Genomic DNA, 21,150 nt, shown 5'->3' with positions numbered 1-21,150 from the left:
AAATAATATTTTTTATTTTTTTTTTTTTTAAATTTATTTTTAATTTCAACACATCAAAATAATCTAAAAACATAAAAATATTAATTTAAAATAATAAAAAATATTTTTAAAACATAAAAATAAACTTTACTGTAAGTTTTTTCTATCATTTTATCTTCAATATGAAATGGTTGGAAGAAATGATACTATAAAGATACTATAATCCTCTGGAATTAAAAAAAATAAAATAAAAAAAATGGTGCAAGAAGTGATCAACAACTAACAGGTTACAGGTTTTTTCAAAGCACAACAAACTAAGCTTCTTGCAGCCGCTAATTAAAAGTAATATTTAACAATCAATATTTGCATAAACTATTATCTGCAATTCCCAGCTACACAGTTTAACTTGGTAAGAAGATAAAATTAAAGAAGATACTATAAAGTAGCAGGACATATCAAGCACGAGCTTCATCGGAAAGTGAGGAAGAGGGATTCTCTAGACATGTTTTGAATGTCTTGGAGCACCAGCAAAAGCAGCTCTGATGATTGGTTTAACCTTTTCAACAAGTTTTATGATTCCCAAAAACATGAGACGGTAAAGAATCACCATTCCTAAGAGGATGGCGATATCAATCCACTTAGAATAACCCATCTCTACTTGCCATGTGTTTTTCAGAATTTCTTCGCCGGTAATGGTAGGCGGCCCTCCGGCCAGATTATTAGGGAATGTCAATCCTTGGAATTCATTCTTGTAGAACCCTTGGTTTGCATACTTGTGGAATGCAATGTAGTACATCGGATATCTCCAGAAAGGCTTGGGAAGATCATCTGGCAACCGAAAAAATCCTCCGTTTAACATCATAACACCCTGAATTCCTGCACCTGTTATAATACCCATCAAGAAATCTGGCACAATACTTGCAACGATCATCATTAAGCTTTCGACCAGCATCATGCACGCGAAGAGTATCAGTGCGAAGCAGACAAAGTGTTCCAAGCTCTTTTGAAGGCCAACTAGGTAATAGGCCATTGCTCCAGGGATTAAAGATATCATGAGCAGGTAAGGAATGGAAGACAATGTGTTTCCAACAACAAATGCACCAACACCATAGTGCCCATTTAATCTTTCTCGTCCGAAAATCTGATGTGGATAAAGTAAAATCAGTCTCATTACTGTTCATAACTGTCGCGTGTTATCTCTTGCAAAGCATTAGAAATATTTTAGCAAGGAAAAACCTACCTTCATGTCCTCTACGAAAGAGGGGAATCCACCAATCGCCATGAAAGTCAAGAATGCAGCAACAAACATGAGCATTGAGCCTCTAGCCTGAGAATTCACAAGTAATAATGTCAAGGCAGTTTTCAGTAGCACCAATGCTGCGGAAAGTTTTTACTCTCGGATTCAATAATTTACCTGTATTGACCCAAAAGTTAAGCCAATATCATAGAAGATTGTCCCTACACATAGGCACAATGCTATGTAGATTGCAAGGCGAAGCCAGTAATAGCCTAGATCGCGGTACATGTTGACGAAAGATCTCCTTGTAAGAACATGGCACTGAGTGATGAAGCTTGCCTGGCTTCCTTTCTTCTCTAGAATTCCTCCTTTCTTCAAAGATAATAAGCTGATAAGGTTAAACTCTCTAATATCTACTTCGTAACTTAAATAGCGTTTCAACTATTTAAGACAATTCTGTTTACCTGCTCGCAAATGGAAGCTACTCGCTGGCGAACTTGCAGGAAAATCTCTGATGATTTGTAGGACTTGACAAGAACATTGATGGCTTCCTCTGTGCTGCCACCATTCCCTTGTTCAATGTCCTGGTCAAATAAGTAATAAGTCTTCAAAGGACAGGCAATCAACTCTCAAGAGAAAGGGTTTGTCCTGAGAAAATATTTACCATATCAAAATCCGCGTTTATGGTTCTAAGGTAGTGATCTGACGGGTTTCTCAAAGGAGCGCATGGAAAGCCATTTGAAGAAAAGAACTGCAGCAAAAAGAAAATAATATTTGGATAACTCATCAACTTCTCAATATAAATGAATCATGTCAACAAAATTTAAACTAGTTTTTAAAATTCAAATAGAGGAACTCAAAAACTGACAAGACAAAAGTGATGACAGTACCTGTTCTGCCATTGAAACAGGACCAAAATAGACGGTTCTTCCAGAAGAAAGAAGGCAGAGGTTGTGGAAGAGATCAAAAACCTCACCACTTGGCTGATGAATTGATGCAACAACTGTCCTTCCTTCTTGGCGAGCAAGCTTAACGATATGGTTCATGACATGGTAAGATGCTGCACTGTCCAGTCCACTAGTAGGCTCATCAAGGAAGAGCAGCCTGGGCTGGGTCAAGATTTCAATGCAAATACTAACTCTCCTCTTCTGTCCTCCGCTAATGCCCTTCATGCTCCACCCTCCTATTCTGGTGTCGGCAGAGCCTTGTAAACCCATCTCTCTTATTGTTATCTCAGCTCTTTCCTTCTTCTCCGATGTTGACATGGAGTCTGGAAGTTGGAGCTGTGCTGAGTAGTAGACGGCTTCCCTCACAGTTAATGTTGTCATCAGAGTATCATCTTGAGTAACGTAGGCCTAGGAGGATGATACGGTTGTTGATTATCAGTGCGCTAAGACCAAATTTAAAGAGGCAAAACAGAGAAGTTGGTTCTAAGGAAAGTGCAACCTTACACCTCCTAAGAAGAGAGAACATTAGAAGGACATGTTGTTGATTGACTCAATAGCACTCTACCTTTCCTTGTTTTTTCATTATAGAGAAACTAAGGTGAAATAAGCCTCCATGATGCACAGAAATCAGGTCATCCTTTCCTTGGATGATTGTTCAGGATTTAGTCAAGTACAAACAAGTTTAATTTCATTTGAGGCTTCTGGACCATATTTGGTAGGAAGTATATATATATAACGATGGAAAACATTTCAGCTAAGATTAAATTAACAAATGCATGAGATGTTTTTCGTTGTCGAGTATTTCTCACCGAAGTTCCAAATGCAAGTGTCTCCTTTCGACCATTGATTAGGATCTCTCCGGTTTGCTGTGTGTTTGAACTTAATCTTCCTGCAATTTTTCTTCATCAGTAGCTTTCAAGCATAATTAAAAAGACATTTTCTTCTCACTTATAATCTACTGTCATGTAGCTTACAAGCTGCATAATAGAGGTCAATGAAGTAAAAAAAACACAACTAGTCACACTGAAAAGGGTAATATTAATGAAACAAACACCTTCCCAATTTTAGAGTTCAAAACTTCTTTCTTCATACTGAATCAACAAATAAACAGCTTTGGTTCTGCTAAGTGGTAGGCCTGAATTGCAGAACAAGTCCTGACTAGAAGTTTGATGGTAGATGGAAAAATACCTGCCAGAGCATCTAGAAGAGTTGTCTTGCCGCTTCCCGAAGGACCCATTATAGCCAAAACCTCCCCTGGCTGAGCATAACCGGTGAGACCGTGCAGGATTGGTCGGCCCCCGTTCTTCCCATCAGGCACTGTAACCCACAGATCAACCCATGTCATGAGAAGGCCATTTCTGTTTCCCTTTGATGTCAAGCCTTCACCATCATAGTTCTTGCCTCCCTTCGGTAACGTCCCGAGCGGCTCCATCTCTGTCACCATAGATGATGCTTCATAGGTGCCTGAATAAGGAGGTGGATCAGGAACTGCTGTGGAGCCAGGGCTAAACGGGAACGTGTTGTCTCCCGTTGTAGGCTTGCCATCTTCCTCAGAAATTATGCTTTGCAACTCCAAGTTATCTACACCTGCTTCTCTTCTCGATGGTACAAAGTTAGCTTTTGTTTCAGGCTCTTTTAGAAGTGATCTAGTGGGGCTTGGACTTGGAATCCATCTAAGCACATTAACTTCATAATCCATTTGCTCAATTAGCAAAACCTGTTGAGCTCGTCAGAAAGGAGTTTGTATTTGATCAATTACAACGGTGCCGGTGATTAATGAATAAACAGCTTCTTTAATTTATAGGCTTGGATTTTGTCAAAATACTCTATTCAAATCAACCAGAGCGTGCCGAAGTAAACGTGTGATTCTTGAAGTGTTTTTTTTTTTTTAGCTTGAAAGTGATTTTTTTGAAATTTTTTAATTTTTGATATAAACATATTGAAATCTCAAACGCATAAACAAAGGTCCATAGGAAAAGGATAAAAAAGCAATCTCTTTCGAGTTTTCGCTATTCCGTTTTGACTGCTGTATACACTTGTTCAATGAACGCCGACGGGCTTCGAAGGTAGGCAATTTGCATGTTCATGAAAGCCGGCACTTTAATTTGGAAATTCAAACCTGATTAGCTATCGGTTACAATTTTTTTATTCATGGCATAACATGTATTTTCATGTACTGTTTTTTTTTTTATTATTATTATTAATGTGGGTATTTGAATTAGCTTACATGTATCTTAACTAATTTTATAATTTTGAAGTTAATGATAATATAAATTTTTAATAATTTTAAAATTTATAAAATTTCAATTGATAATTTTTAAAAAATAAATTTAGAATTTGATTATTTAATTCACACCCTTCAAGATTATACTGCCTTTTCTATTGCCTACATACGTGTGTCCTGGAGGATGAATTTGGACAAAGTATATAAAAAGAAACAATTATTCATTGCAGAATACAATTTTATAATAATATATCATATAAAAAATAATCAGAAAATACCATGTTGATAAAACAATACAAAATTCTTGGTATCTGGGAGAACGCGTTGATGATGTGTTCGATGCGTGGAAGATACGGCGGGCGCTGCGTTTTCTGGTAATATACATGGGGATCTGAGAGCATCTTCAATAGAATTGCTAAATGAATAGTTAAAAATAAAAAAATAATATTTTTATTTTTTAAAAAAATAATATTTTTATTTTTATTTTTTATACTTTGAAGGAAAGTCAAATAAAATATATATATTTTTTCACAAATATTATTCCTATATATTTCTCAAAAAAAACTAAAATTAACAAAATGAAACCAACAAAAAAATAAACCAATTAAATCTAGCCATGTGAAAAAAAATAACATTAAAATTATTAAAAAAAATTAAAACATTTATTTATTTCACTATAATAAAATTAATTTTTCAAATTTTTTTTATTAAAATACACAAAACGATATTTATATTATTTAAAATATTATTTTTATCGATTTATCGCTTTAAAAAAGTATTTTTCATTGAAATGCTCCAACATGAATTTATTCACTGAAAAGTACAAGAATCTGTTTTAGGAGATGTTGTTTGTTTATGCCGAATTATTTATTAATTTAATATTTAGAAAATGGGGCCCAGTTTCTGAGTTGGATTTGATTGCATGTTTTTAAAACGATGTAATGGAAGATTACAAAGTGCGCTTGTGTGTACATGACTTTCAGTCATTCAACGACAGCTAAACTTTATAGCTTTATGTGGTAAGATGATTTTTTTTAAGAATAGGATGGTTTTATTTTTAAAGTGTTTTTTTTAATATATATTAAAATAATTTTTTACTTTTAAAAAAACTATTATTATTTATATAAATACATCAAAAAAATTAATTTTAAATAAAAATGAAATATTTAAAATACAATTACAAGCAACCCTCGTATAGCGATCGGGCATGAGATGACGACATGGAGAAAGGAATAAAAGCGTCATTTTGGTGACATCAGTTTTCAACAAAATTCCTTGAAAAGAATAAAGACAGATCGACAGATACATCAATCACCATTAATGTACCCATTAATACGATGTCGCGTTCCCTTCCCAAATATATCTAGATGTGATAGATATGTATATATTTATCGATGCTTTGCAATCTAATTTCTGGCCTTCGATTCATAAAGGATTATACAATCCAAGGCAAAAGTCAATTGATATAAACATATCTTTATTGATGCGTTGCAAATCCATGGCAAAAATTAATGACCCCTTCAAGGCTTCAATGGTTGATGGCTGCTTTTCTCAATTAATGGGGCCCGTCATCTTGCCAGCAACTTGCTAGTGAGGAATTAAAAAAAGAAAAAAAATAGAAAGGCAAGGTTGCTTGCTGCGTTGATATTGATACAGACACATAAGTTATGTACAGGAATTATAATTTCACTGTAGAGTTTTGGGAAGATGATTTTAGTCGGCAAAATTATGGGAAAAATACTGTTTGTATTTTAAGCCTGTGACGGAGACATGATAACTTGTGCATGGTTAATTAAAAAATTTTTTTATTAACATGAGTGTTCGGGTTACTTTGCGTATATCTTGACTAATCTTATGAATTGTAAAGTTAACAATGATATAAACCTTTAATGACTCTAATAGTATTTAAACTCGTGATTATTAGAAAACAAATTTAAAATCTAACAAATTGAGTTATCACTCAGGATTAATTAAAATTATATAATTTTTAAGTTTTGGTGTGAAATATATCATATGGAAATAGAGAAGTTTTATACATTTAAACTATAATCCCTAACTGCCTAACATTTGCAACATAACAAAAAGAAAATAATTGTACAGTCTAGGGATAAGCCTCTCTTCTTCCAGCTATACAGCTTTTGCATCGACGTCATCTCCAAGCTTTTAAAACTTACAAGTAAACTAGGGTTATTGTTTCTATTATTATATAATAATAAAAAATAATAATTTTCAGACCACAATAAATCTATAATAAGGTAATTCATTTACGATGAATACGTCTCAATCAATACAAAAAAGAATTTATGACTACACAAAGCGTGCGTTAAGAGGAGTTCTAGATCTGGTCACCCACAAAACTCGGCATCTGCACATTTATAACATGTTCACGAAATAAAGTTGACATTGGCATTATTTAGCATATGACTTTTTATTTTTATTTTTCCAGATAAATGAATTAAAAAACAGAGAGAATCCTGTCGTGATTTGAAGTGAAACTCTCCATTAAACGATAGAAGGAAATACGTGCGTAAAAATACATAGAGAAGATCTGTTTTGAAAGCCTAAGATCTTGTAATTTATCCTCAACTTGCAATGAAATCATTTTGGAGTCATTTTATATCTGTTTTTTCTTCATCAAGAGCATATAATGTTATATTTATTTCATCAATATTCTCAGACAAATACATCTCAGTGTCCCGTGACAGCCTATCCCTAGGATTATTCTCTCTTTTTCATGTGAACTCCAAGTTGCCCAGCTAATTAAGATAAATAACATGGGTGCTTTATATAAAATATAAGTATTTTTTGTCTGGACCTACAAGTTAGGCTTCCCATGCCCATATGCATTATTTTTATAGGCAGAAGAGAAAAAGGATAATATAACAAGGCGAGAGTTTCCTTGTATAATACGTAAATATTAAAATAATAGATAATTAAGGAATTTAATTTCTATGAAACATATGAACTCAACAATCAGTTTTAATGGCATACGACATGTGGTTGGTTTAGTATAAAATATATGAGACTCACTCGTCCAGAGCATATGAGTAATTTGGGTAATGGCTGAAGCCCCTCATTTAATAATAATAATAATAAAAAAAAAGAATAAATAAGGTATGTTTATTAATTATACTTTATGAAATGAAAATTGTTTTCACTTAACAAAAACTCAAAATACAAAATGAAAATTGCTCAAGATCATATGTAAAAAATAATAATAATAAAATATTTCTTAAATATTTTAAAAAAATATCTTTTATAGTTTTGTTCACCGTCCCTATTCACCTTAAACCGGCTATAAATTCAATTGAGTACATGAAGATCTTTAAAAATAGAAAGCTTCTAAAATAAAGAAAACAAAAGTCCCACTTTTTAAAGGAATTATTTCCAAAGGAAAAAGTTACCAAAATAGAAGACAAAATTCTAAAAGCCTAAACTTTCATTTAAGTTTACATTTTGATATGGTGCTTATAGAATTGAAGAGTTTGGTGATTGATTGTTGAATGAAAGGTTTGTGGAGTTTATCACCAGGATGGAAAAGAAGTTAGAGCTATGAAGTGTATGCATAAATTCTATTTTTCTTGCATTATGACTAATAGAAGTCCAAGAATATAATCTATATGGATTTTTGAATTCTACTAAATATGTGGCTTATGCGACGTTGAAGGTTGGATAATTTATTTATCCAATGCTAAAAAAGAAATGTTGAAGTGATGATATTTCAAAACAGTCCAGATTAAATTAACTAAAACATGACCTAGATATGGACCGAAAGAATTTAAAAAAAACAAAAAACACTGTAAAGTTCAGGTTTAATAATTTAATGTAAAAAAATAAAAAAACTTTAAAAAATACAACGACAAATAAGAAAAGTCGAGTGAACTTGAGGTAACTTGATAAATCAACAACGTATGATATGAGATCAGGATAAACAAATTTTCAAAAAAATAACCTAGTAAAGAAACCAAAATTTAGTAAAAAAAAAACTTAAAAAAAACCCTGAGTCAATTTGAGTTAACTTTAGTACCAATATGCTCTTAGAATAAACAAACAATAAAAAAAAGTAAAACAATAAAAAATCTCAAGGGCAAATAATTTAATGCAAAATAATGAAATTGAAAAAAAAAAACAATCACAAAAATCAAGGAGAAAAATTAATGTGTTGATCCGAGTTACCTGATTCACGGGTTTAACAGGTTTACTCATGAAACTTGATATGTTTGTTTTTTAATTTTTAATTTTTTAATTTTTCTAATTATTTTTTTAATTTTATTTATTTTTTAATATTGAATTGATTAAAAATTTTAATTCATGAATTTTTTTTTTGGTAGCAGGCGGCCTAAGCAAAATACAAATCCAAAGTCTTAAATGAAATTATGTCTTCCATACATAATGAATTCCTCCAAGCACACAAAATATAAGAAAGCCCATCACAAGAAGATTCTCCATCGGAATGCAAAATAATCTTCATCAGAATGCACAGTTGAGGGGTGATTAAACACATATGGAGATTGGAGAGCAAAAAAATGCAGAAGCATAACAGCATCGTCTCTCTTACTTTAAGAAGGAAAGCTCAGAGCACCATTCTCAGACCACTGAGCTGTCAAAAGGCAATAAACCGATGGCGTTTCAAGCTACGGAAGAGATACCAATACACTCTCACTGGAACCCCATCTTTAATTTATCGTCGTCTTTTCTCAGAAACTGCGAAGGTATAAACATATGTTTTTTAAAAAATTAATTTTTTTTATTAATTTTTTTTTATATATATTTTTAAATTGTTTTAATATACTTATGTTAAAAATAAAAAAAATATCATTTTAATATATTTCTAAATAAAAAACATTTTAAAAATTAATCACAACCACACTTAAAATATTTATTTTATATTTATCAAATAAAAAAAATATTAAATGTCTTCGTATCAAAAACATTTATGTGGTGTATTAAAGATGTATTTTAAAATACACACTTTGATTAATCAACCTCTCAAACCTTTTATATATAAATTATTTAAGAAATGATTTTTTTCATTGAAAACACATAAAAATACTATACAAAATATAAGTATAAATACAGTAATGTAAAATATTATATAGCTCTTTTTAGTAAATAGAAGCAATAAATAATTTAGTAAGGATCCATACAAATTGACATCTAACATCCTTAAAATGAAATAAATAAGGTTTTAAAATATTTAAGGTTGTTTTTATTTTTCATGTAAAACAACTTAATTTTTTAATCTAAAAAATCACCCACTTCTCATGCTTTTTTAAATAGAAATAATATACCTTTAAATTACTTTTATAAAAATTAACTTCCATTCTGAAAAATAAAACAACTAATTTTAAAAATTCTAACTAAATACTTTTTTTAATAAATTATTTTGTTTTAAAAGTGAGGAAAACACGAGCCAAACAGGTGAAACCCATCAAAATCATACCAAACCTCTTACAAATAGATGGATCAGATTTCTTGATTGCACCAATATAAATTTGCTATGCTTTACACCAGATTATCAACTCTGATCATCTTTTTAGCTTGTTTGCCTTCAGTACAGCAACAGTAGCAAGCAAAGCATACACTCCTCCTAAGATCTAGTAGCTATAGAGCACAGCACGCATGACCCTCTCCTTTAGAAGAAGCAAAGGAAACCCATTTGGAGAGAGTTGAGGGGATGAGAAAATGGCTAGTGGGGGTGGATATGGAGATGCGAGCCAAAAGATAGACTATGTATTTAAGGTGGTGTTGATAGGGGACTCAGCAGTTGGGAAATCACAAATACTTGCTCGATTTGCTAGAAACGAGTTTAGTCTTGACTCTAAAGCTACTATTGGTGTTGAGTTTCAAACTCGGACTTTAGTTATTGATCATAAGAGTGTCAAGGCCCAGATCTGGGATACTGCTGGTCAAGAACGGTAACTATTCTTTCTTTCAGATATTCTCCCTGTTTTGTTTTGTTTTTTGCTTCAACGAGGAATGCTAAGAATAGTTTCGTCATTCCTATGTTTTTGCTTTTGGTTGGTCTAAAACTGTGGATGTGATATGGTTTTTTCGTCATTGATAATATGCTTGTATGCTTAGTTGTTTTTTTCTTGCTTTTCTTTGTTTTTCCGTCATTGATTGGATTGCAGCCTGTTTGTAGTTTTTGATTAGTGAATGTCAGACTTCAGGATGCGAATTGATCGGGTTTAAAGTTTGTGGTGTAAGTTTGGATATGTATATGAATAGATATAATGTGATCATGCTGGATATGAGGCTGTTCATGGGGATACATGTTAAGGTAGATCTTGATTCTCGACTCTGTCAAGCTGTAATGGGTGATGTGTCTTCAGGTCAGCACTCGCTATTTCTGGCCCTTAAAATTAACATTTTTCCTTGCATATAAAGTGCCGATTGAAAAGTTTTGCTACATTATTAGCTTTTCTATATCTTCTTTGGCCACCTCTATTGCCTTTTTTGGTGGTTTTGTTGGGTGACTGGTGAGGATTTAAATTCTAATGTTTACAGTGCTGATGTTGTGGCTGGAGAAAAGGTGGCCTTTTGTTTGATTCTTGATGAAAGAATAATTATTTATTTTTCTTAAAGCCGCTTTCGGCCTAGGAAGTGGATCCGGCTTATGTCACTATTCTTTTGTTCATCCTCAAAGAATAACATATCTATTGTGGGGTTTTGTCTTCCACTATATAGACTGTTCCAAACCTCAGTATTTTTCGTATTATTTGATATAAAGTTGTTAGAGCATCGAGAATTTAGGAGTTCCAAAGAACTTTGTGCAATTCCGAGGAATTTCATTACATTGTAAGGTTATGTTTAAATCTTCTTTTAGTGCTTAAAACTTTATTGTTGAACAAGAAAGATCGTTTATCTTATATTGTCTTTGGAGCTATGACATAGCTTGGAACAATTCTTGAAATATATTCTGTATATATCAAGGTGCGCAGAGATGGACATCATATTTAATGACTAGATACTATCGTTAAGAATCTTTGGGATCCAGGCTGGCAATAATTGTTTTTTGCTATGAGAAAAAGGGAACAACACAGGCGCCTTGTGAGATCTTACTCTATGTGCTTTAACACAAAATTCCATGTTGTTGTGTTCTTAATCTGGGAAGAAAAGGATACTGTATTTCATTGCATGGAATAGATATTACAATTTTATAATTCATGAATATTGATTTCTTGTCTGCTCACGTGGTTCAATGAACAGGTACAGAGCAGTCACAAGTGCATACTACAGGGGTGCTGTTGGGGCAATGCTGGTGTATGACATAACCAAACGCCAGACATTTGATCACATACCACGCTGGCTGGAAGAACTGCGTAGCCATGCCGACAAGAACATAGTTATCATTCTGATTGGGAACAAAAGTGATCTTGAGGACCAGCGGGCCGTACCCACTGAGGATGTCAATGAATTTGCTCAGAAGGAAGGATTATTCTTCCTGGAGACCTCAGCATTGCAAGCAACTAATGTTGAGAGCGCCTTTATGACTGTGTTGACAGAGATCTTCAACATTGTAAACAAGAAGAACCTGATTGCTGGTGAAAATCAAAGCAACGGTAACCCGGCATCCTTGTCCGGCAAGAAGATCATCATTCCAGGCCCTGCACAAGAAATTCCACCTAAGAGCAAGTGTTGTAGATAAAGTCAATTGTGATTTGATCAGTCCTGGCTTTGAAACTGCATGCTTCTCTTTAATGTGCTCCCAACAGCAATTTTGTTTTGAAAGGCGTGAAGTAGTTATTTGTAAATCTTAGCGTCTTATAGTTTAGTTTGCATTAGCAGCTGACTAGTTTCTTATTTTGAGGTGAATCTGAGTCGCATGTTATCCTCTCAATCGCATTCTCTAAAAAAAGGTCTTTATTGTCTCGGGCTGTTTTGAATACCTTGTGTACCCCTGCTTTGAATTTGTGTTATGCGGAAATGGCTTTGAAACTGCATGCTTCTCTTTAATTTCGCTTTAATTTGCCCCCGATAGCAATTTCTTTTTGAAAGGTGTGATGTATTTCTTTGTAAATTTAACCTTCTTATAGTTTAGTTTGCATGAGCAGCTGTTTGGTTTCTTCTTTTGAGGTGAAGCTGAGTCGCATATTCTCCTCTCAATCTCATTCTCGAAAAGAAAAGGTTCGTATTTTCATTGAATGTTTTGAATACCTTTTATACCCGTGCTTTGAATTTCTGTAGTGCAGTAATGGAGGGTGGAAGTGAAAAGGTTTATGGCAGTTCTCTGGTACTTGAGAGGCTTTTGAGCAGTGGTTCCCTATTCTGAACAAAAAGTTGCAACCACTGGTAGTGGATGTGTCTATTCTCAGCCCTCGGACTAGAGATGATAACGTTTTAGTATGCAGCCAAGTGGGTAAGTTTTACATCTTCCCCTCATCTTCCCCTCATCAGCTTTTTATCCCTTTTGTTTTGCTTTTCAGCTCTTCTTCTATGGTTTAGTCATACTTGGCAGTCAATTGCAGTGACCATCACGCTCAGATTGGATCTACCTTTCCAGCAGCCAATGGCTATCGTTGAAGCATCCGCTTTGGTAGGATCTGACATGGCTTTGCTGTCTGCAATCAAAACAATGCGTAAATAGTGAATACACATTTATCCACTAATAACCCAAACATGGTAGGTACTGAAAGCACATGGGGTAGAGGTACCTTCTCTTGAAGTTTGTCGCTCCTTTAAAAAAAAAAAAAAAGGAAAAGGTGTAAGCAATTAAGAAATGAACAATTCTCTGTTAAATCAACCTAGGCAACCACCTTTTTTGGGTGAAAAGAAACATATAGAAGAACTGCTCTCTATCAATGTAGGTCAGGGCACAGGGTTGTGATCTTTTAAGAAAGAAACTTTGGAGCCGGTCAATCAACATGAGACAGCACTAACAGGCCAGAGGAAGAGAGGGAATGGTGGAAATGCCAAGGCTGAGGCTGAGGCTTAGGCTGCGACCTTTGAAAGGAAAAGCAATGTAAAGAAAACAATACTGCCAAAATAGCATGAAGATGTACTTCCAAACATCTTCAGGCCGATAGATGCTATCTTAAGTTGCTGGCCAACACGAAACTTTAACTCAAGGACATCCTTAACCGACTTGGAGACAGATAATTCTCTTCACATGTTTCTTGTCACTATTTCATGAGATTAAGTGGCCATCAAAAGGAAATGAATCATCAATCCCATAGAACATCTTTATGCGATTGATAACAGCTTGATCTTTAAAGAGAATAACAGGGTCCCCCCCTTTTCATTTGCCTTGAATTTGCAACTTTCTCTTCCATACAGCCTTCCCTGAATCAGGTTCCCCTTTAACCAGAGTTTAGGCTTCCTCTGAATCATTTTGGTCAGATATATTAGAAAGATCAGGTTCCATCGCAGCTTCATCTGGCTCATTAACAACTAAATCTGCCTCTGAGGCTAATTCATAATTTTTTTCTACAGCAGCATCTATGGAGTCTGGCTCCATCCCACTATTTTCTGCAGTAACCTGATTCGATAATTTTTCCTGCAGTTTAGTGTTCTTGAACAAACTCTTTTTCTAAGTGGGTTTCTCCTGAATGGCGGCTGCAGGAAAATCTTGAATTTGATATAATACAATGAATGCCTAACATGCAAAGCAAAAGAAAAAAGTGACAGAAATCCTTCAAAATAGGTTGGAGTCATCATTTATTTCAAATACTGATTAAGCATTTTGCAAGTGGGAGATGAGAAGAAAGTGATATGAGCAAGGGAGCACCATCTTCAGAACACAGGAAACTGTGGGGATTTGGAGTAACCATTACTGGCTACAAGGTCCAACTAGCCTCCCATCATTCTCAACATTAACTGCTCAGATTCTTTATAATAATACGATGCATCAATGACTCTAAAATTCACCTGGTAAAGGAGAGAGTTTCTGGAGGACAGCAATGAAAAAGGCCCCGCTGTTCTGATCATGAGGCACTATCCTCACACAGCGTTCCAGGGGGAGATCAGAAACTTAATGCACACTGTTATGTGAGCCAGCAATACATATAAATGGTGGTGATTTTTGGCAGGACATTGTCAATAAGGGTCACCATACGCTTTCTGGGCCACAAGCTGATTGTTCCAAGGCAGGGAAGATGCAGCCATGGGATAAGAGAATTACTAGTTGTATCATGTAGGTTAATTTCAGTAACTCTCTGTTGTTCTTACGTGAGAACATTGCAACATGAAATAGAGGCATTTTTCTAGGTTGTGTCAGCCTTAATGTGTGGGTTAAAGTACTTAGTTTGAGATTTTATTTCTGGAAAAATGCACAAGCTCTTGAGCAGGAGAGCATCACAATTGCTGCAATTTTTTCAATTCCCTACAAAAAAGTGGGTATTAGGTAAATCTTCTAGACAATCTCGAGTTGAAGAATCTTATTCCTATTTTTCTAGAGTTCAAATTAGTTTGCAGCAGTCCTTACAAGGCAACAGAGAGTTCCTAGACTTTCTATTAGCATCTCATTAAACTTTGGGAAACGGGCTTGTGTTTTTTGGCTACTGCAGGGCATGTTGCCCTCTCCTTATCTCTTGTTTTTACACTTATTCTTCCATCTTTCTCTAAGGATATATACTGCAGCATCCAATCCACAGTGAAGAAAGGCACCAAATTTTGTCATCTCCTGTTATCATCAATCCCAAGTTTTACCCCATTATTACATTAGATACCAGCGTTATTCCCTTGTTGTTTTCTCTTCAACCCACAAAATGCTAGGAAACCTAATTCTGCAGCTACCATAAACTTCCAAGAAACCAAATTCTTCAAATCTAACCTTCATGTTGCCCTGAAATCTCACCCAATTCAAATGCTATTTACACTACAAGCCCCATGACAACTCTTTTCAAAGTCAAAGCCTTGAAATCCCTGATTGTCTCCAAATGCTAGGAATCCTAATTCTGCAGCTACCATAAACTTCCAACCAAATTCTTCAAATCTAACCTTTGTGTTGCCCTGAAATCTCAGACTATGGAGGTATTTCATTAAGGTACCTCGCAACGCTATCTGAATTTGCAGACTATGGAGCCCATTGCCCTTTCCTGGATTCCTGTATTAGAGGGGAAAACAAATATAATCCACTCTGCAAGCTAATGAAACATAAACATGAGAAACTATCCCCGCCATTTCCTCCACATATCTGGAGCCTTGCAGAGGGTACCCCCTCCACTATAGGGAACATCACACAACACTCGATCAAAGAGAAGCTGACTAATCTATGGTTCGAATTTCATTTCAGAAGCTTTAGGGCCATTTTTGTCTGAGCGACACCCAGGGAAGTGCTGGGCTTCATTATTTGTCACTATCAAGTTGGCAGTGCACATTCTTTTTGTCTGGTGGATGAGAAGATTACATCTCTGGACATCCAGATCATTAGCTATAACCTAGACAAGTAAATTAATATTAGTAATAAAGAATCAATTTCTCATTCTAACATTAAAACGAAGTGAATCAAATAGGAGTTTCCAAGAACTGATACAATTCAGATTCAGGGTAAAGAGATGATCAAGCAAAATGAAACAAGTAATACAATTGAGCAGAACGTGAAGAAAAAAAAAACAGATAAAAACAAACCATTCCATCAGGTAGGAAAATCATTATATAAACCCGAAAGTAGACTTGCCCACCATGCTGACAGCCTCCTGTCTGGTGATGTTTCCAATTTCATTTTCTAGCTTTAAGAACTCATGGAATCAGAAACAATTATATCAGAATCACCATTTGTTAAACAAAGAGAAAGAAACCAAAATCAACAGCTCACACATATTCACACATAATGTAAGCCCTAATTATGAAAACCAACAAATCATATGCAAGTAGGTAGTAGAAAACCTCTTCCATTTGCAATCTCCCTCTCTAATTTTTCTTTTCCATGGAAAACCAAAAAAAAAAATCATTAGTCAAAAATGGGAAAGCCATTTCTCCAAACAGTTACCATATAAAATTAGGCATGAAAATTTCAAAGAACATGAAGCATTTTTTCCCATAGGAGATTTTATATATTGAAAATGGTTGGAATATCATAATTCTAAATGAAAAAAATGGAAAACAACTAGATTGACTTTCAGAAATACATAAAAAAATGTTTGAGGTGTTTTCCAAGATCCAGAGAAATCTGTTAGCAATAATTCCATTTCTCTATAGGAAAATATAAATTAACTGAATATTATTGGTAGGAAATCGTTTATGGCACAGTATACTTCAGCAGTAGTAAGTATAATGAATTCATTGCTCAGGTCAATTGTAAGCAACTGAAGATAGAAGAAGATAAATTAGATGTAAAACCTTCTTTATAACAGTTGTCCAGATAAGAAAGGGAAGAGAAGAATTAAGCAAATGTCAGCATTATCAGATAATTGTATTAGTTCAATAGAAAAGATAACAAGTTCACAACAACACTTGAACAGCCAGTGATTTACAATCAGAAATTACATGATTTACCTCTCAAGGGTTTGGTTCTTCCTTAGCTGCATCCGGGAAAAATTTGAATGCCAAGCAAGATTATCAGGGTACCAAGGCAATGGTCTGATAGCCTCCACTTCATCACCATCAGTGGTCTGTAAAAAAATGACAAAAAATTAGGGGGAAAAAACAGTAGGCTATCATCTGTAACAACCAGCATTTGGCAACATAATCATCAAAGGTGTTATAGTTTCAATATAGATAAATACAGGTTAACTCTGCTTTTAGAGAATTCATAAAGTCATTCTCAAGCTGCGATTTGATATCTTCACAAAACTGGCTTCTGCAAAATTGAAGAAAAAGAAGAATCACAAGGTTGATAACTTTTTCCCATGCTGTAATATGCAGTTTCGAGGCTAAAGTTAAGAAAGAAGGTAGGAAGAACACAGGAGAACTTATAGATAAACCCTCCAGATGCAGTCCTTATGCTTGTAATTGCAGATGTCCAACATGCAGCATCTTAATTCAATCAAAAACTCGAGGGGAAAATGGACCTTATACCACAAATATCATTTCCCGCCATTTCATTCTTTTCCTAGTACTATATTTTTATTTCCCAATCACAGCCTACATCCCCCGTCTTCCTTCAATCCCTAAAGCAGCCTCCAATTGAAAATGATGTCTAGTTTGACTTACATTGCTAAAATCAGCATCTAAATTCTTCATCCACCTAATCACATCCAATTCATGCAAAACAGAACTGAATAGCAACCTTATATCGGGAGATTCATCTCATAAGCTTGTACAATTCTAACCTATCCTGGCTAGTCTGTTGCTGCTGACAACATCAACAAATGCAAAAGCCCAACCTCTTCCCCTAACTCCTAACTTCAAAGTTTTGCATCTTGAACTTCAAAAAACAAAATACTAACTGTACATCTTTTTACTGCTATAGCATGAAGTAACAACAATTACAAACACACCCAGAGCAACAGGCAAGGGTGTTCTAAGAACTTCCACAAAGGTATCCCATTCTTCTGGTGTCACTATCCCTTGCTCCTATTACAAATAGAAAATCACTTAAACTCCACGAAACCAAATCAAACATAGAACCGTTCTTTGTTAACCAGAAGAGAAGCAAGTATAACCTTGTAGTATTCATCAAAGCCAGGATTTTGAGTTGAAAAAGGCTGCCAATGAGTCTTATTGTCAGAGTTTCTGTTGCTGTTGGGATCAGAAGAGGCACTGTCAGATTTGTGGCGTTTCCAGACATTCTCTCTGCCATCACGAAAGTGCTTTCTTTGAGTTCGTGACCTGTTTCCTCTTCCTCTCCCTCCCATTTTCTTTTTTTTGTTGTTGTTGTTGTTGAGGATACTCTGCTGTTTATCTCCGTACACGACTGTGCCTGGGATTCTTGCTAATGGACTCGGTTTCTGTACAGGTTTAATGTTTTTCGGGACCGTTTGGAGGTTTCTGTACAAGTTGAAGGTTTTTCGGGACCGTTTGAAGGTTTCTGTACAGGTTTAAGGTTTTTCGGGACCGGTTGGCGCAGTAATTGAATTACTGTTTTGCTATTTTTGAAATGTTTTTGTTTTAAATTAATGTTTTATATTTTTAAATAATTTTAATATATTAATATAAAAATTTTCTTGAAAACAATTATATTTACTCCAGACAAACACGTGTAGTTTAGAATAAATCTCAGATTCAAACAAACGACCTTTCTTTTTTCTCTTCAAAGCTTTTGAGTTAGCCCAATGTACAAATGAACCCATTATAATAGCCCTTTTTAAATGCTTATGTCTCTATCTGAACCCATTTTCAACGCTTATGTCTCTTTCTGAACCCATTGTAGCCCGTTAACATATTTCTTTTCCGGGCCACAGTTGACGAGATTTGTAGAGCGTGTTTCTTATTACAATAATAATAGTTATTTTTTTAAGTATTTTTTTATTTAAAAATATATTTAAATAATATATATATATTTTTTAAAAAATAATTTAAAACATTAATACATCAAAAATATTTTAAAAAATTAATGGGAAACACGTGGATAGCATTTTATAATTGCCATCATGTTTTTACCTAGGGCTAGAAATCCAATTACAGTTCTGTTGTAAGCAGCGACCACAACAAAAATGTGCAAGGATTCTTCTGAATGTATTGAAAATATGTTAATATTTCCTCCTTGATGCGTGTTCAATTTTACAACACAAAATAATGGTAACCGGATTGTTCATGTTCGGATTGTAGATGAATTTATCTCACGCCCACAGTTATTTAAATGCATTAATTGGAAAGTGAATGGTTATGTTTAAAGTGATAAAAAAAAATATTAATTTAAAGTTTTTTTTTTAAAATAAAAAATTTAGAAAAGTGTGTCCAACGACGCTCTCAAAAGACGATTTAGGGATATTTGAGAGTATAATAATGATTTTTTTTTTAAAGTGTTTTTTTAATCGAAAATGCATCAAAATATTTTTTATTTTTTATTTTTTATATAAATACATCATAATAATCTGAAAATATAAAAAACTGACTTTAAATACAAAAATTTTAAAAATCATGAAAAACAGTTCTCCAAACAGACCTGGTCTTGATGCATCAAACTACTAAACCCCAAGATATATGATATCATTTACAAAGCTAAGTTTAACCCATAGCTTAGCATAAAAGGGTTGACTAAGCAGAGCATGAAAATGGGACATGACAGGGATTTAACTTCATGGCGTGTTAATACAGATGTAACAAGAAGTCGTCAACAATTATATGCGTATCAAAATAAAGTAATCCCAGAATGCCGTCTACTTGTAAGAAAAAAGAAACAAAATTGAACTTTACTAATAGCAAATGTTTTGCAACTTGTAAATTGGGAAATATTCAGTGAACCATGGCAAGTTGTTAGCTTTTCGAGAGACATTTGGGTGCAGAGTCAGAAGCATTTCGAATCCCATCACACAGACGAGCACCATTCCATGATTCAAGAGGAGGACCCCATGAACACTGCTGTCACATTACAGCAAATTCTCCAAGCTTTACTTGCTGTTGGATCATAAAATGAAGAAAATCTTGATAAACAATGATAATGGGTTTTGTTAATAGTTAAATCAGCTTCTAGACTATGCTAAACACTGCTCTAAAAGCATGTTTGATTCTGCCACAAAGTAAGAACAAAAAAAGAAGAAGAAGGGGAGGCTAAAGAGAATCAGTCCCCACAAGATATATGCTTCCTGCAAAGTGCACACCCCTACCCAGGTATGAACAGGATGAACAGTACTGAACTGTATCTAATTCCTTATTGTATGGGAAAGTCAAACCTCATTTACTGCAAACACTTTCGGTCATTAACGTGTTAATTGCTTTTTAATCGACATGACGTGTATTCCATTTCATTCGAGGATTCTAGCACAAGAGGAAAGAAGATTGGATTGTTCCTGCAGTCTTTTTCCTAGATTTTTTCTTTCTTTGTAAGATTCACGATGGACTGGCAATGGTGGAATTCAAATTGGAAACATCATCTCTTTTATATTGCTGCTTGCAAGAGTGTTTATGGAGGTAGACCGAATTCTGGTTTGGATTGAGTTTAATTTCTTCACTGCAGTTTCGGTGCTATGAAATTTTACGTTTTTTTAGTATGGTAAGCAATTGTTTTGATGCTTTTATGCTAAAATCATAAATAAATATATTATACATAAAAAAAAAAAAAACACTCAAACTACAATGCTTATCTTCTTTTCAAGTGGTTGCATAGTAAATTACACGAGGGCATACTTTAGGGCTAACGATTTATAAGATTTGATTTTATAGCTATAGCTTCCCTTTTTCACAGCGCATGCCAGTTTTAACGAAGGTAATTAAAAACAAAGATAACATAAAAATATATAATTTACAGCCAAAAGTAAAAAATTGTCGGTTTGGCTTCTACTCTGAAAGCTCCTAATTTACACAACCTCCTAAGAACTCTATAATCTCCAATGGAAAAAGAAATCAAACTAAGAGCATTGGATTCTCATAATTTCTCGTAATCTTCATTTGTAACCGATTTTTTGAAATAAATCAATAATATTAAGTTTGATTTTTCATCTGAAAAATTTTAATTTTATCATGAATCACTGACTTTGTATTGAATTTAGCATTTGAGTTTGAGTTTCATTTAAAAAATTGGAGAATATTGTTATGAATGACTTATTTTTTAGCATTTGAGTTTGAGTTTAATTTGTTTTTTATAGTTATGTATGACTCTAAAATACATCTTACTAGTCAAGTAAGCAGTATATGTTTATATAAGATTCTTCTTTCAAGTGCTTATTTGCCGATGTAGGATATTACAATTCGTCTCTTTTAAAAGAGCTCAACGACCTTGT

The 21,150-nt window shown here is 34.0% G+C and overlaps 2 protein-coding genes and 1 long non-coding RNA gene across 5 annotated transcripts; 1 reads left to right on the top strand and 2 right to left on the bottom strand.

The window, feature by feature from the left end:
* Positions 1–183: 183 nt before the first annotated feature.
* LOC118031328 (ABC transporter G family member 1) lies at positions 184–4,008 on the bottom strand. The gene is made up of 8 exons (XM_035035702.2): positions 3,352–4,008; positions 2,973–3,052; positions 2,107–2,571; positions 1,881–1,967; positions 1,681–1,800; positions 1,394–1,588; positions 1,220–1,306; positions 184–1,120 (listed from the first exon to the last, which is right to left on the bottom strand). Exons 1-8 carry the CDS (start codon positions 3,860–3,862, stop codon positions 476–478), a joined length of 2,190 nt encoding a protein of 729 aa, XP_034891593.1. The 5' UTR covers positions 3,863–4,008; the 3' UTR covers positions 184–475.
* Positions 4,009–9,866: 5,858 nt separating this feature from the next.
* Positions 9,867–12,329, top strand: LOC118031307 (ras-related protein Rab11D). The gene is made up of 2 exons (XM_035035673.2): positions 9,867–10,305; positions 11,600–12,329. Exons 1-2 carry the CDS (start codon positions 10,073–10,075, stop codon positions 12,036–12,038), a joined length of 672 nt encoding a protein of 223 aa, XP_034891564.1. The 5' UTR covers positions 9,867–10,072; the 3' UTR covers positions 12,039–12,329.
* A 135-nt stretch (positions 12,330–12,464) lies between these two features.
* Positions 12,465–18,353, bottom strand: LOC118031316 (uncharacterized). 3 transcript variants are annotated; one of them, XR_012169786.1, is made up of 5 exons: positions 17,935–18,353; positions 17,056–17,845; positions 15,379–16,941; positions 13,045–14,711; positions 12,465–12,951 (listed from the first exon to the last, which is right to left on the bottom strand). It is a non-coding gene; the product is annotated as an uncharacterized lncRNA (long non-coding RNA). The 3 variants fall into 3 exon arrangements; XR_012169785.1 differs by having other exon boundaries at positions 13,045–15,768; positions 15,959–16,941; XR_012169784.1 differs by having other exon boundaries at positions 13,045–16,941.
* Positions 18,354–21,150: the final 2,797 nt, after the last annotated feature.

This window comes from Populus alba, chromosome 5, assembly GCF_005239225.2.
Source record: "Populus alba chromosome 5, ASM523922v2, whole genome shotgun sequence".
In the NCBI taxonomy this organism is placed as follows: Eukaryota; Viridiplantae; Streptophyta; class Magnoliopsida; order Malpighiales; family Salicaceae; genus Populus; species Populus alba.
The sequence above is the reverse complement of the archived record's forward strand: the minus strand, read 5'-3'. Positions and strand labels throughout refer to the sequence as shown.

Excerpts from the sequence above, each read along its gene's own strand:
- LOC118031307 (XM_035035673.2), top strand. The coding sequence starts at position 10,073 with ATGGCTAGTGGGGGTGGATATGGAGATGCGAGCCAAAAGATAGACTAT. Across the intron at positions 10,306-11,599 it reads GATACTGCTGGTCAAGAACG|GTACAGAGCAGTCACAAGTG; the intron begins GTAACTATTCTT and ends TTCAATGAACAG.
- LOC118031328 (XM_035035702.2), bottom strand. The coding sequence starts at position 3,862 with ATGGATTATGAAGTTAATGTGCTTAGATGGATTCCAAGTCCAAGCCCC. Across the intron at positions 1,968-2,106 it reads CTGTTTCAATGGCAGAACAG|TTCTTTTCTTCAAATGGCTT; the intron begins GTACTGTCATCA and ends TTTTTGCTGCAG. Across the intron at positions 1,801-1,880 it reads TAAACGCGGATTTTGATATG|GACATTGAACAAGGGAATGG; the intron begins GTAAATATTTTC and ends TTATTTGACCAG.